The sequence below is a fragment of the Cervus canadensis genome, chromosome 3, assembly GCF_019320065.1.
Source record: "Cervus canadensis isolate Bull #8, Minnesota chromosome 3, ASM1932006v1, whole genome shotgun sequence".
In the NCBI taxonomy this organism is placed as follows: domain Eukaryota; kingdom Metazoa; phylum Chordata; class Mammalia; order Artiodactyla; family Cervidae; genus Cervus; species Cervus canadensis.
The window spans coordinates 61,966,548-61,981,458 of NC_057388.1; the positions used below are offsets into that span (position 1 = coordinate 61,966,548).

General features: G+C 53.4%; 1 protein-coding gene across 1 annotated transcript in view; it reads left to right on the plus strand.

The window, feature by feature from the left end:
- The first annotated feature begins 302 nt into the window (after positions 1-302).
- The window catches only part of CRHR2 (corticotropin releasing hormone receptor 2), a 45,083-nt gene continuing 30,474 nt past the window's right edge, over positions 303-14,911 (plus strand). The window contains exons 1-2 of the mRNA XM_043463271.1: positions 303-513; positions 10,207-10,297. Coding sequence (XP_043319206.1) covers positions 427-513; positions 10,207-10,297 — 178 coding nt within the window. The 5' untranslated portion in view covers positions 303-426. The remainder of the gene's footprint in view (positions 514-10,206; positions 10,298-14,911) is intronic.

Here is a 14,911-nt window from a genome sequence, read left to right on the forward strand (position 1 = left end):
GATCTACCCAGCCTATTCAGTGCTCTGGCCACAACCACCGCCAAGACCCCCTCCTCCCTTTCTCAGTTCCTCTCTCCCCAGAGCAGGGAGCTCCAGCCCTGGCAAAGGTGGCCGGCTGGTGAAAGGCATTAACCCCTTCTCTGGGGGCAGAGTCTGGGCTCTGGCTGCCTAGGCAGAAGCCACTGCCCAGCACCGCTATAAATAACCTGGAGGGGGCGGGCCGTGGGGCGGTGTCCCTGTGGGCGGGGGAGGCGGGAGATACCCCCCAGTGCCCCGGGCCATACCTTGGCCGCCCCGGCTCGTTGGGGAGGGAGGGGCCCACTCGGCTCTGGCCGGTAGCGGAGGAGGGTGGGAGGCCCGGGCGGCGGCGGGCGGGGCGGGACCGCCGTGCTGGGAGGTGCGCTCCTGTCCGCGGCCGCAGAGGGCATGGGGGGTCCCGCGGGGCCCCCACGCCTCCTCCACGTCCCGCACCGTGTCCTCTGTCTGCTCTGCCTCCTTCCGCCACTGCTTAAAGTAAGTGTTGGGTGTGGTGGTGGGGGGCTGTTCTCAGGGTGGGGGCGCTGGGAGCTGGAGCTCCGTGCTCTCCTGCCTGCGAGGCGGTGGAGGTGGGGGGTGGGGGACTCACTGCTTAGTTACTGGGCTTAGTTTCACTCAGCCCTGTTAGGAGATGGATGGAAGAGGTCTTAGGGCTTGGTGGCTGTGATGGAGTTGGGGATCCCTGCATCCGGTGATGGGATGGAGATGTCCTGCCTAAATGAGGGGGAAGGGGAAGGAGATGAAACTCTTAACACCAGCTAGGATGGGACTTAGCAGCCCTTGTGGATGAGCAGAACGTGCAGGGAGACGCCCTAGTGTCTAGGACATGCCCTTTCCTCAGGTCCAGGAATTCCTAGTCTCTGTCCTCTTTGTCCCCTCCTCCATGGATCGCACTCCCCCTCCCTTGCAGGAGCCTCAAGTCCCTTCCTCACCCCATCCCAGTTCTGGTCCTTCCCCACAAGGGATCCCCATAGAGCTGTCCCCTGTCTCCTGCAGGCAGGCCGGTCCCCACCCTCGGCTCAGGGCCTGAAACCAGGCAACCCTCAGTACCAAATGAGCAATGGAGCCGAGGGGGCACCTGGGGGAACCAACCTTGCCAAGCACTTCTCAAAGCTGTGAGTATCCCCCCAAGCCCAAAGCTGTGGGTGTGCGCACTGGTTGGAGTCAGGGTCTGCAGGTGGGAACTGGGGGTGTTGAGATGGGGAGGAGCTGCGCAGAAAGAGCTGCAGAAGTGGGGGTGAGGTTGGGAGTGATACCCAGAAATGGATGTGGGGGGAAGTGATCTCTAACTCTTTCCCCATTTTACAGATGGGGAAACTGAGGTTCAGAGAGGGAGGGCCACACTTTTCATGAAGAGCCACGACATCAAAAGGGTTCGAGGCCATGCAGGCCAAGGGTCAGAGCCAGGATGGAGGTCAGGAGGCCTGGTCCCACCCCCATATGTCACAGAGGACTCCTTGAGCATCCACTGTCTGTGGCAAAGTGGTTTTGCCGACAGACCTGATCAAATCCCTGCTTTGCTGATTGGTGTGTCACCTTGGGCAGGCTACTCACGTTTCCCCTCAGCTTCCTCCTGGGTAAAATGAGGATGGTTTTGGTGCTTAATGAACAAGGTTTTCATGAGGAATGGCTGTGACCGTGCCTGGCACAGAGTTAGCACTCAGTAAATACAGCTGGGGTTTTGTACCAGGTACTTGAGATGAAGACATGAGGGGCCCTGCACTTCCGAGGGATCTGGTTAGGTGGAAGAGAGGACAGGGCACCGTGCAAGGTGTGGTCAGTATCCCACTGGGCAGACAGTCCCTGGACCTGCCAGGTCCTTTTAACGACATTGCAGGGAGGGGTGGAGGCTGTGGAGTAGATTCACTACCACCCACAACCGCTCGTCCCCACTCCTGATGTCTTGGGCTCTGAACTCTTTTGCCCCCTAGCACTTGTTCCCTGGGTGGGTGCCTTCCAAGGGAGCTGGTGTTAGGACCAGGGTTGCCCTTTGTCCCTGCCCGTCTGGGAGCCGTGATGCCAACTGCCTAAGCTGGTTAGATGGAGAGGTTTGCTGATTGCTGTCCCAGACTCCAATGCAGGTAGAGGAGTCTGTGGGAGGTTACCCTGGGTCCCAGGGACGTTAGGACCAGGAACTTCGGAGGCAAGAGTCTGCTCTCCCCTTAGAGTCCACCCAGGCCCTGCCCCTAGCCCCCTGGATGGCCCAAGACTAGAGACTAGTTATCCACCCAAAGTTATCATTGCATAACTGCTAAAGAGCCTGTGGTCTCTCTAGCCCCAAAGAGCAGTCTTCCTTGCTCTGGGTCTTTGTGGTAATGCTATTTATTTCTGGATCCTTTTCCAACTATTCTGAGATTTCTGTTGTCTATGAAAATAGAGTAAGTGACCTGGAGCAGGTGGTAGGGAAGTAAGGGAACCCAGGAGGGACCTGGCCTCCAGCCCTCTCATTGATTTGGTAATACTTTATTCAACCAGTATTTAAGGAGGATCATGTGTGGTAAAGACACAAGGGTGAAAACATCAGCCTTTACCCTAAGAAGTTGCTAGCCTAGAGCAGACATGAGCAGGAAGAAAACAATGGTGAAGAATTAATTGTGTATTTACTAACTGGTCACGGGAACTGATGGCTCAGCGAGTACAGAATCGCCTGCGATGCAGGAGACACCAGAGATGCAGGTTCATTCCCTGGTCAGGGAGATCCCCTGGAGGAGGAAAGGGCAACCCACTCCAGCACTCTTGCCTGGAGAATCCCATGGACAGAGGAGCCTGCTGGGCAACAGTCCAAAGGGTCTCAAAGAGTCTGCTATGACAGAGCGGCTAAGCACACACATGGGAGCTAAGAACAAATGTGTGCAGATATAAGAGCCTCTGCCATAATTGGGGGGAGATCTGGCGGGAGGTGGGCAGGAAGGCGGGGGTGGAGATGGGGTGGTCCTAGATAGGCACTGAGAAAAGAGCAAGCTAGAGGGAAGGCTCCAGGGTCCCAACCCTGAGAAGAGATGGTGTGAGGCTCCAGGGAGCATGGTGGTCGTGGTGGGACCTGATTTCTATCCCTGGGGAACTCAGGGCTCACTGACCTGGGGAGGAGCCTGATCTCACCATTACAATTGTGAAAGTTCCAGCAGGCAGTTGAGTAGTGAGGATACCCTGGGCCAGCCCCCACTGCAAGGGCCTGGAGGAGCCAAGCCTTGACTCTGGTGCTACTGGCTGCCCTCTGAGCCCTTGAGAAGCTACTTTGAAAGCAGTGCTGAAATCATGCAGCCTTCTTGGGCACCAGACACCATGCCAAGCCCTTTACTAAAACACTGGGAAGGTGGGGACATTTATTTACAGACGGAAATGGAGGTCAAGTAAGGCTAAGGAAGATGGTGCTGGACTCCAAAATCCTTGATTAAAACTGCCTCGCCCCCTGTGGCACACTGCCAATGAGGGAGACACAGGTTCGATCCCTGGGTCAGGAAGAATCCCTGAAGAAGGAAATGACAACCCACTCCAGTATTCCTCCCTGGAGAATCCCATAAATAGAAGATCCTGGCAGGCTACCATCGATGGGGTCGCAAAAAGTCAGACACGATTTAGCGACTAAACAGCAACAACATCGCCCTCTGTGAAAACCCCAAGAGTCTTATCTGGGTTCAGATCCTCAGACATCTGGGCAACAAGACGCTCCCTCAGAACCTCAAAACAACTTTTCTTGCTTCCTGTGGGGTCATCTGTACCAAGAAGAGGGAAAGAGGGAAAACCCAGAGTCCAGAAGCCTGGACCCTCCCTAACCTGCACAGCCCTCCCCAGGACCAAGGCCAGGGGCCAGGACACCCCCGCCTGCCCCCCATACCCAGGGTCTACAGGGTGGGGGTGGGGGAACTCAGGGGCCATTTACCAGAAGTTAATTCATTTAATAACTCTTCTCCCAAATTCAAGTACTCTCTGAGTGTTTTCTAACCTAATCAACTAATTTAGTCTCTCCATTTTTGCCATTTTGTTGATGTTTTAGTATGTTTTTAAAAAACCAATTTGTCTGAGGGCACTGCCCATTTAATTTCATATTCCTAGTCAGTCTCAGATTTGCAGCACTTTATGTATTACAGGACTATTCTGTATTCTCTTAACTGTCATTTTCTACTTTATCTAATTTTAAGCATTTTTAGGACTCCTCAGTCAGTTTGTCTCAGGTCATTGTATCCAAAATTCTGTTTTTTTAAGATGTCATTTTAAATCTTCCAGAGGGAGGGGTATATTATTCCATAAGCTTATTTTGTTTATTCTCTTTAGCATCTGCATTGGGCTTACCACATGCTTGCTACTGTTCTGAGCCCTGAGACACATTACTGGTTTTAAGCTTCACAATCACCCTGGGGCATAAGACCATCATGTACCCCCATTTGACAGGTGAGAAAGCTGACACCGTTCACGTGGTCAATCGTCTACTGGTAGTAGGGCCAGGATTCAAAGGAGATAGACTGACTGCAGATTCAGTTCTGCTAATGAAAATGTAAGATATTCAGATACCAAAACAATCAGAAAAAGGTGACTCTAGGGCAGCCTGACATTAGATGAGTGGATCATTAAGAGATCATTTGAGGCCTCGTGACCTGTTATGAGACGCTCCCTGCAGTTCCTGCCTTCCCTCCTCCCCCACCCTCTGTATCCCTCCCTGCTGGCCCCTCAGACATCCGTGCGCAGAACTCAGGGCGTGACACAGGACAGAAGAGGGACATTGGGCTTTCAGAGACGAGGGAGAACACTTGGCAAGGAGGGGCCTGGAAGTTTGTCCAGGCAAGCTGGTGGGCTGGATGGGAGAGTGGGACATCTTGGGCAGAGGGACCTGCTGGAACATGCGGGGAAGGGAGATCTGGCTGGAAGGCTGCTGTGGACTCCTGGGGTCTCCACTCAGAGGTCTGGGCAGCTGATTTTTTATAACAGAGCACCTGCCAGAAAGTCTGCCCAGACACTCCAGAAAATAATCACCTACTTCCTTCGTCTGACTGCCAGTCCCTCAGCCTCTGCCTCGGCCAGCCTCAGCTCCAGTATGGCCTCCACTGTGTCTGCTCAGGGCCCATACTCAGCCTCCTCTCCCCCACCTTTCTGCCCTCACTTCTGCCCCTCTGTCTCCCTCTATTGTTCCTCTTGTCCTCTCCCCTTTCTTCCCTCTCTCCTCCTTCCTCCCTCCCCTGTCCCCCAGTGACCTCATCTCCTCCTCCTTCCCAGGGACAGGGCCTGAGTTTCTTCTGCCTCTATTCCTAGCTCAGGCTCAATGAAACTGGTGAATGAAAGAGAACCCTGGGGAGGACTCCTCCCCCTCCCAGAGGAGTCCTCTCTGACCTTGGACAGAGAGGGGGGAGGCAGGGTGGGAGCTCACCCAGTTCCCCTCCAGTTACTGGCAGCCTGGCTACAGGACCTGTGGTCCCAAATCTCCCAGGCTTAGACCAGTGGCTAATTTTAGAGGAAGCCTTGTCACCAAGCCAGGAGGGAGCACTAGGCTGGGCCAGACCCCCTGGCTCCAGGGAGGTGGCACCTTTCAAGCCCGCCTGGCCCCTGGGGCACAGGTTCTGCCTGGACAGGGCCCAAGGGTGGAGAAAGAACAGCTGGCATCTTGGCTTCAACCCACTGCCTCTTCCCCCTGCCAGGGCGACTCCTTTGCCCTCGTCTAAGGTGAGAACTTCCGACTCCAGACTCAGCGAGGCTGGAACTAGGACCCCAGCCATTCTCAAAGGGAGAATTCAGAAAGAAGGCTGCCTGGCAAGCAGGGAAGCCCCAGAGCCTGAGCTCCCAGAACTGGGGGTCAGAGTGCCACTCTACCTGGTGGAGGGGGCCATGGTCTCATCCACACAGACATTTATTGAGCACCTGCTGTGTGCCAGGCTCTGGACTGGGAACTGTGACCTGGATGTGAGTCAAACAGACACGGGCCCTGAGGTCCGGCAGCCTGTAGCTTCGTGGGGCAGGACTGAGGCATCAGGACAACTCTCTGCTGATATAACAGCCAAGAGCTGATCAGTAGAAGCCCAAGGTGTCCCCCACATAAGAGATAAAGAGGTCTTCAGGTGGCTCAGAGTCAGTTCCAGAAGCCAGACTTCTTGTGTCTCTTGAGCACACCCCGCCCTACTGACTGGGTCTGCCTCCTCTCCTGCCATGACCAGCTGTCTGCCTGAAGCCCTCCACTCCAGTGGTGAGAGCAGCTTCTTACTCACCTTGTTTGGAGCCAGGGTCCTCCCAGCATCCGTGGACCACAGGCCTTCACCTTCTTACCCAGCTCTTCCATGTGTATCTTAACCTACTAGACCGTCTGTCCAATCCTGCCTCTGCCCCTTATTCACTCATTGTGTGGCCTTGAGCAGTGACTTCACCACTCTGGGCCTCAGTTGCCTGACCTGTAAAATGGGGTCATTACAGAGACCTCAGTGGCAATTGTGAGGATTAAATGGGCTTTGCTGAAGCATTCAGAGCTTCATCTAGCACATAGGAAATGCTGACTACACATCAAAGAAGCCTCTTTCCAACCCTCTGCTCTCTTTTTAAAATTTTATTTATTTTTGGCTGCGTTGGTCTTCATTGCTGGGGTTGGTTTTCTCTAGCTGCAGTGAGCACAGGCTAGGCTCTTGTTGCTCTGTGCCGGCTTCTCATCACGGTGGCTGCTCTTGTTGCAGAGCATGGGTTCGAGGGCAGGCAGGCTTCAGTAGTTGTGGCTTGTGGGCTTAAATGCCCCGTAGTATGTGGACTCTTCCTGGGCCAGGGATCGAACCTGTGTCCCCTGCATTGGCAGGCGGATTCTTAACCGCCAGACCACCAGGGAAGTCCTGCCCTCTTAATAACATCCCTAGACCAGAAGCTCGCTGCTTCCTGAGCAGGCCCTCTGCTTCCCTGCCTCTCAGCCTTTGCTTGCCCAACTCCTGCCCCTAGCATTTCGTTCTGCTCCTCTTACCCTTCCTCCTCCCTTGGACTCGATTTCCATGCCGAGTTTCTTCACCCAGCATCCATTGAGCACTGCTGAGCAGTGAGCCCGGTGAGGGAGCTGCAGATGTACTTTCAGGGGCCACTGTCTGTGGAAGGGGGTCTGCAGAGAGCTGAGGGGGAGCTGCACTGGCTGGAGGGTTTGGAAGGTGGAACACAGGGTTTCCAGGAGGTTTTTCTAGAGGAGAAGGGCTTGATCCAGGCCATGGGACTCCCTCTAATGAGGTTTGAACCCTCTATCTCTGAACTCTCTAACTAGACCCCTCCTCTAGAGTCCATGACGAGGGCTACCATGGAACATGTGTCTTCCATCTGCCAGCTCTTGACATTCAGTAATTTGTTTAATGCACACAAAATCCCAGGGGCCTGTATTATCCTCATTTCAAAGGAGGAGGCCAGGACTCAAGGAAGTTAAATAACTTGGTCAAGGCCACAGTGCCGAGGAGCAGCAACCCGAGAGCCCTGAATGTGGGCGTGTTTGCAGTCTGCCGCCTCTGAGAGGTCATCACCCAGCCCTTGGGGGTATTTACTTGTGGCTGTGTCTCTGCTCTCCCTGGCCCACCGTGTGCTTTCTGAGGGCACCAGTCTCTTCATCCTCCTCCCTGCCCACCTACCGCTCACCACCACCCGCAGCAGCGGCTATGTCCAAAATAGGCACCTCCAGGGTGTGCCGCAGGTTTGAGCTGAGTCAGATCCACCCAACTGGCCCCTTGAAGAGAATGAATGTCGTTGCCAGCTTATTGGACCAGTGAAGAAGGAGAGGGAGTCCAGATCTGGGAGTTATTCCAAACCCTTTCTGATCTGCTCGCCATTTTGCCCACGCTTGAACAGCACACACCGATGCTGAGCGCAGCGGCTGTGCCCCCTGCTTCACTCAACAAGAAGACTCAGCTGTGGCCTCAGGTCACAGCGCCTGAGACAAGGACACCCCACAAAGCCTGAGTCCCACTGGAGGATGTCCTGCGTCCCTGTCCGTGAGCTTAGCACCATGTGTTCAGACTCCCACCTAACGCTGAACACGAGATGCCTGAGTGACTAGGCCATAGTGTGGCCTTTGGGGGCTTTGAGAGAAGGAGCTTGCATCTAAGATGCAAAATTTGGTCGGTCAGAGTCCACCATTAACGCTGAGTGCCTCTGCATTGAGCATTGCTTCTCCAATGACCTCCAGAGGCTGGCGGCTTCCTCAGAACTCACTCCATCCCCCAAATAAACTGTTACCAGCTGCTTCTCAAACAAAGAGAAGGGGGTTGGAAAGGGGTAATGGGTCAGGCCAAGACCCGCACTTTCCCCAGACCAGCTGAGGGTGGGACACCAGAATTATTCTTGGAGGATCTTGGGACCCAGAGTGTCCCTCCCCAGCCCACCTCACTCCTGGCAGGTGGCTCTCTGGGCAGCTGAGCCTTCCTGATGCCCAAGAAGCTGACATTGGGTAGCTCCTGGCATCCCTGGGATATGTGAACAACAGGACCATGGCTCCCAGTGTCTGTCCTGCAAGCCAAATGGCCAGAGCTCCTGGCCGATGGCTCAGGAAGCTCCTTATAGCACACACACGCTGTATGCATATTATTCACATACACAAGCACACACCCTACACAGACATATACATGCCCCGCACACATACCCCTTATGCACACTAACCTCACACACAGGACTTCTGCTCCCCAGCAGTTCCTTCTGCCCTTAGCCCTGTGGAGACAGTTGACAGAACCCAGGGGCAATGAGTGCTTGTAGGTGCTGGCCGTGCCACCCTCGCTCTCCCATCTGACCAAGCGGGGTAATTAATTAGGGGTTCCAGGCTGGCGTGGTGAGGGTGAGCGTGTGGCCTCCAGCCCCAGCACAGGAAATGGACTAAGCCTGATGTGAGGAACGTGATGTTTGAGGGCTGTCAGGCTCTGGTCCTGGGAATATTGTAGGGCAAACATTGACCCAGCTGCCAGGGAGGGAGCATCTGATAGGCAGGAGAGAGGGGAGGGGCTGCCCACTACAGGGGCAGTCTTCCTAGAATCAGAAATATCAGTGTTGGGGTGGTGCAAAAGTCATCTCATATACACACACACAAGTGCACACACACACACTGGTCATAGGATAAGAACAGTGGTGGTCTTGGAAAGAATGGGAAACGATGGTTAGAACTGTAGAGGGCATTGCTTTTGTTCAGTCTCACACCATGCATTTCCCAACCTCTCTGGTTTTTGCACATGTGTTGTTGTCTATCTATGACACTACCCTTACCCTTATGACACCACCTCTATCCCAGCACTACCCTTATCAACTGGGCAAACTCCTACTCAACCTTCAAAGCCCACATCAGTGTGACTTCCTCTGTAATGCTACCCCATTCCTTCTAAGCAAATTATAGACACTGTAACAAGTTGGTTATCTATCCATCTTTCCCACCAGAAGATGGTCCCCCTCGAGGACAGAGATAACCACATCTACTTTATCCCTCCATATCTAGCATTCCCTCATGACTTTTTCAGGAGATGTGATCCTGGGTGGTTTCTGTCTTTTGGATGGGATTGCCATTGTTACAACAACCATATTTGTTCCCAGGCAAGTCTCTACATTGGCACCGTGGTCCCTTCCTTTTCCCCTACTCGTCCATCTGGCTGCCCCCAACATGCCACTTCTTCCAGGAAGCCTCCCCTCTCTTCCCAAGTTCAAGTTAGGAGTCTCTTCCACATATTAACCTTTGTAATTGCCTGTTTACCTGTGTGACAGGGAAACAAAGTCAAACTATCCACTCTTCTCCCATCTCTTCTGAGCCTCCAAGTCTAGGGCATCCCTACCTGACCTGGGACTACTTTGAAGACTCCCACTGTGTCCCCCAGCCAGGGCCTGACACACAGTCGGGGTTGTACAGTGTTTGCTGGGGGATTGAAGGGCTGGTGGACACCCCCACTCCAGCTTTGCCAACCGAAGAGCACAGGACATAGCCCATCCTGGGGAGGAAACCTTTAAGGGCTGAGGGATGGGCAGAGCATGTTCTTCCCTGGGGCACCAAGCTGCACTAGACCACCTCTAAAGCCTTTCCAGGGTTCCAGGCCTGGCCAGGCTGCTGGTCTGCTCTGTGGGGCCTTGAACTTTCCCTCCTCTTTTTAACTCTGTACGATATAGAGGAATAAGGGACAGGACAGGGCGGGGCAGGGAGCAGCGAGGGGTAGACATATGCTGTCACTGTCTAGCCAGAGCCTGACCTTCATCCCTCTTGTCCTCTAGGTGGGGTCCAGCCAGGCTACCAGAGACCAGCCCGTGTGGGCACTGCTGGAGCAGTACTGCCACTCCGTCAAGACCCTCGCCAACCTCTCAGGTATGCCAGCCCCCGGCCACCACCTGCAGCAGACCCGGGGAGGTGAGGGCGAGCCTCTGGGCCTCGGGGAGAAGCGGGCCAAGCCAGGCTCAGCGGGTGGTAGATGGAGACTGGCTTCCAGGCCTGGGCCTTGGGTCTGTCCTTGGGCAGCCCCCTTCCCCACTGGGGGCACAGGTCACTGATGAAGAAGGGCTTGGCCGGGAGTCCTCCTGTGCCTAAGGAAGTGGCTGGGCCGGCATTCAGGTGCCCAAGAAGGGGGCACCTCTCTGCTTCAAACTCCAGCAGAAGGTGTAAAATACATTCCCCGTTGCCGTGGCTACAGGTGTCACCTCCCGGTAAGAACCTGTGAAGTAGCAGCTGGGTCCCTGAGTTCTGACCCCTTAGAGTTTCCTGGCAGCTGATTCAGTCAGGGGCAGCCACTGCAGAGCTCAGAAGAGCCCTGGGTCTTCACAGGCTCTGGAAAGATGTCCCCAAAGCTCCGCCCAATGTCCCAGCCTTCTCAGGGCTGCATCCACAGATGCAGCAAGGAAGGAGGAGGGCTGCGGTGTCCCCGGGGTCTGGAGCTACTGCCAGAGCACAAGGATAGACAAGAGTGCTGGCCAGAACTGGGACCCGGCACCAAACGCAGCTCGAGTCGCGCATCAAAGAAGAAAACCCTGTCGTCTGCCCTCCTTACAATGGGGTGGTCAAGAGCTCAGGTGCTGGGGTCAGTCAGACCCGATCCCAGATCTGGATCCCAGCTCCTTCACCTAACAGCCGCGTGACCCTGAACAAGTCACCTGACCCGTTGTATTAATTTGCTCGTTAGGCACTCAGTCGTGTTCGATATTTTGCGACCCCACAGACTATAGCCCGCCAGGCTCCTCTGTCCATGGAATTCTCCAGACAAGAATACTGGAGTGGGTTGCCATTTCCTTCTGCAGGGGATCTTCCCCATCCAGGGATCAAATCCCGGTCTCCTGCACTGCAGGCAGATTCTTTAGTGTCTGAATCACCAGGGAAGCCCATTAATTTGCTTGGGCTGCTGTAAAAGACCACAGACTGGTTAGTTTAAACAACACAATCACAAGGCCTCCCCTGCTTGACTTGTAATATCATTCATCCAATTTATAAATGGAATATGTAATATATGTATATATTTAATTTGGAAAAAGATATTTTTAAAAACCGAAGAAGACTATTAATGCTCATTATCCCACAACCCAGGGATTTTTTAATGTTTCTATCTGCCAGAAGTTTATCACACCATAGAGTCTCGTGTTTTTTCTTTTTTCTTTTTCCACAAAACCAGGATGATCCTGTGTCTACAGTTCTGTAACCTGCTTTTTCTTCTTGTAACTCAGAGTGAACATTTCCCTGTGTCATTAATTATTCATCCACCACATTGCTGGTGGTGCTGCCTAGCAGCCGCCGTGGGGATGCATCATCCCTCATTAACCATGCCCCTGCAGTGGGCGGTACTGGCTGTTAGGGTGCCCTTGAACTTCAGGAATAGTTTCTCCGGTCCCCACATGATAGGTATCTCCTTTTAGGCGTCCACCAATTGAGAAAATGCATATTGACTAACCTAAAGCTCAGAAACAAGTAAAACCAAACAACCTATTGTTTAGACGTATGTACATGTGATAAAACTGAAAAAACTAAGAGCAAAGGAATGATAAATGCAACATTCAAAAGAATGTTCCCTCTGAGGAAGGAGTATATAGATAAATTTGTAAGTGATTGGTAATGATCTGGTTTTGGACTGGGCAATAGATCATTATATGTGCTACTACATACAAACTTCCATAAAAGAAAAGACTAAACTAAAATAAAATTGGGCCATGTATAGGCTAATGATGACAAAGGGTCATGAATCAAAGACTATGATCAATTAAATTGCATGACCCTAAGGTCCAAATAAAGAAAAAACACACATAATCACAAGAGAGTTCAAGCAGGCTTTAAATGGATTATTTCTGTTTTTTCATCACAGAGGAATCTAATAAAGCATATACTGTAAGTTGTGAGGCATATTATTTTTTCAGTCCATAGGCAATGTAAGGGTCCAAATGGAATCAAGGATCCCTTGGAAATAACTCCCTAATCCAACACACACACACACACACACATACACACACTCGTGCACACACACCTGGACTGATCATATGTGAAGAGACCCTTGGATCTCAGGAGACAGGGCTGCTGCCAAAGCACCCATTCCTTCAGTGGTGATTTGCTGAGCACAAGCATGAAGCACTCTGATGGGTGCTGGGGACTGGTTAGTGAACATGACCAGCCCTGCCTTCCACAACAGAAAAGCCAATAACCTTGATGTGATACAGGCTAGCCCCCAGCAGAACGAGGCATGAAGAGCCACCCACCCCAGATAAGACAAAGGAGGTGGGGGCTAAGCTGAACATTAGAAGGGCAGGTGGGAGTCAGCTGGGTTAACTGGAATAGAGCGGTAAGGGCATTCCCGGCAGAGGAAACAGCACCTATGAAGGTGTGGAGGTAGAGAATGCTCCAAGGGAATGGCGAGTGGACCCCAAGGGCATCTCAAGTTAAGCAAGAGGAGAGGATGGGGAATAGACAATCATGAAGAGTGCTGTTTGTGGTGCTAAAGAGCTGGGCTTCGTCCCAAGGGCAATGGAGAGCTGTTCTTGCAAGAAGAAGTCACATAATCTTAGAAAAATCACTTCCTCTGCCCAGTGGAGGAGGCAGGGAGCCCAGTCCGGCTGCTGTGGAGAGGAGGATGGCCTGGGAGGGGTTGGAGGGGGAAATTCCTTTTCCTCCTCTGGGCCTCCATTTGGCCATCTGTAAATGAGAGTGTGGGGCTGGACAGTTGCCAGGGACCCTTCCTGCTCCACAGCCTGGTCCCATGGCTCCACTTGAAGACACCAGGCCATCTCCCGTGTGCCAAGGTGGAGTGAGGTAGGATGGGGAAGGAGTGTCTGGCCTGGCCTGGGGCACTATCCGCAGTGCTACAGGGAAAGAGTGGGGCATCTTCTGGCCTCTCCCAAGTCTCATGCCCTCAGCAGCCCCACTGTAACCACAGTGATCCCCCACAGCCTGTCCCAGTTCTGTATACTCTTCAGCCCGACTGAGCACAGCCCCTCAGACATGCAAAGACAGGCTGTCCCCTTAAATCCTGGTTTCTAGCGGATATCTGATGGGTGGTGGGATGAGTGAGAGAAAGTGTGTACTCTGCAGACCCATGACTGTGTGAGATGCCGTGTGTGTTTCCATTATGCTCTGCACGCCTGCCCGGTGTCAGCTGAACCCTGGAGCACCTGGACTGCCACTGCAGCTGCCATCAGAGGTGGGCCAGAGGTACCTGCCCCGACGCTGCCCATGACACACAGGTGTCTCCTCCAGCACCTGTCACACTTCCCTATAACTTATTTGCAACCTGTCCCACCAGCCCAGGGGCATACAGACTGTCCCGAATACCTCTGCTCCAGTGCCTGGCCTGGGAGCTCACCTCCATCCCAGGGACCTCCCACCCACCTCTGCTTCCTTAGCTAGCAAAAAGGCCCAAACTTTAATGGTAGTTGGATTTCATCTAGGTGAGGAAAGTTTTTGCTCTTTACAATTTCTTACTCATTTACTTATTTGCAAACACTAAAATGAGCTGTAAAATCCATTTGTTCCAAAGCTGCTCCTCTTTTCATTTTCCTCTCTGTCACATCTAGAATAACAGACAATCGTGCTAGTGATAATAAACTCCACAGTGAAATGCCACTGCATTCTGGAGGCCAGGGGACCTTGGGTCTGTGGGCCTGTGCTCAGGTCCCAACTGTCCCGTCAAGATGCAGAATGGCCTTTAACTCTGCCCCTAAAATGCTCACTTCCCAGAGGAACGTTTATCCCATGCGCTCTCCAATTAAGAGCAGTCTAGGTCACCCAGACCAACTTTCCATCCTGCATGTGAGATGTTAAGTCCTTGGCCTCTGGTCACTGGGCACTCACCTCCCCCTGAGACAGCTGCTTTTCCTACGCGGTGGCTCTGGTGATGAACAGGTTAATAACTTTAGCTTGGGCTCTCCTTTCCCTCTGTGCTGGGATCAGTGTGTGGAGCACCCTCCTTTGTGCATGAATGAGACTACTTCCCAATGAAGAAATGGGCTGATGCTGCCAGCCACAGTCTAGCCTGTGGGGGACACTGGGCAGCAGGGCTTGGTCTGGGACCTGGGCCGAGTCTCAGCCTGGCACTGGTGACAGGACTCTGCCTAGGGTTGGGGTTGGGACCCAACTGATCCTCGCCTGCTCCTGGCACTGGTTATTAGGGACAGTAAGGGACCTCTGCCTCTGCAGCTGCCCAGAGCTGAGCCCAGGGCTCTGTCCATTTAAAAGGCAGAGGGTAGACCTGGCTGGCTGGTCTGCACCTCGTACCTGCCAATCAGCTGGCCCCAGACAGAGTCCTGTGCTGCTCTCTGGCTCTGCCTGGGCAATGAGAACAGCATTAATATGGAGGCTGGTGAGACGGGAGCACACAAACCCAGCCCAGTCTGCCTCTCCCCTCGCCCTGCTCAGGGAATAATGCTGGCTTAGGATGCTCTTAGCCTTCTCTTGCAGCTTTGTTCCCAGTGGAAGATGGCAAGAAGGAATAGGACTAGCCACCCTGGGGCTTCC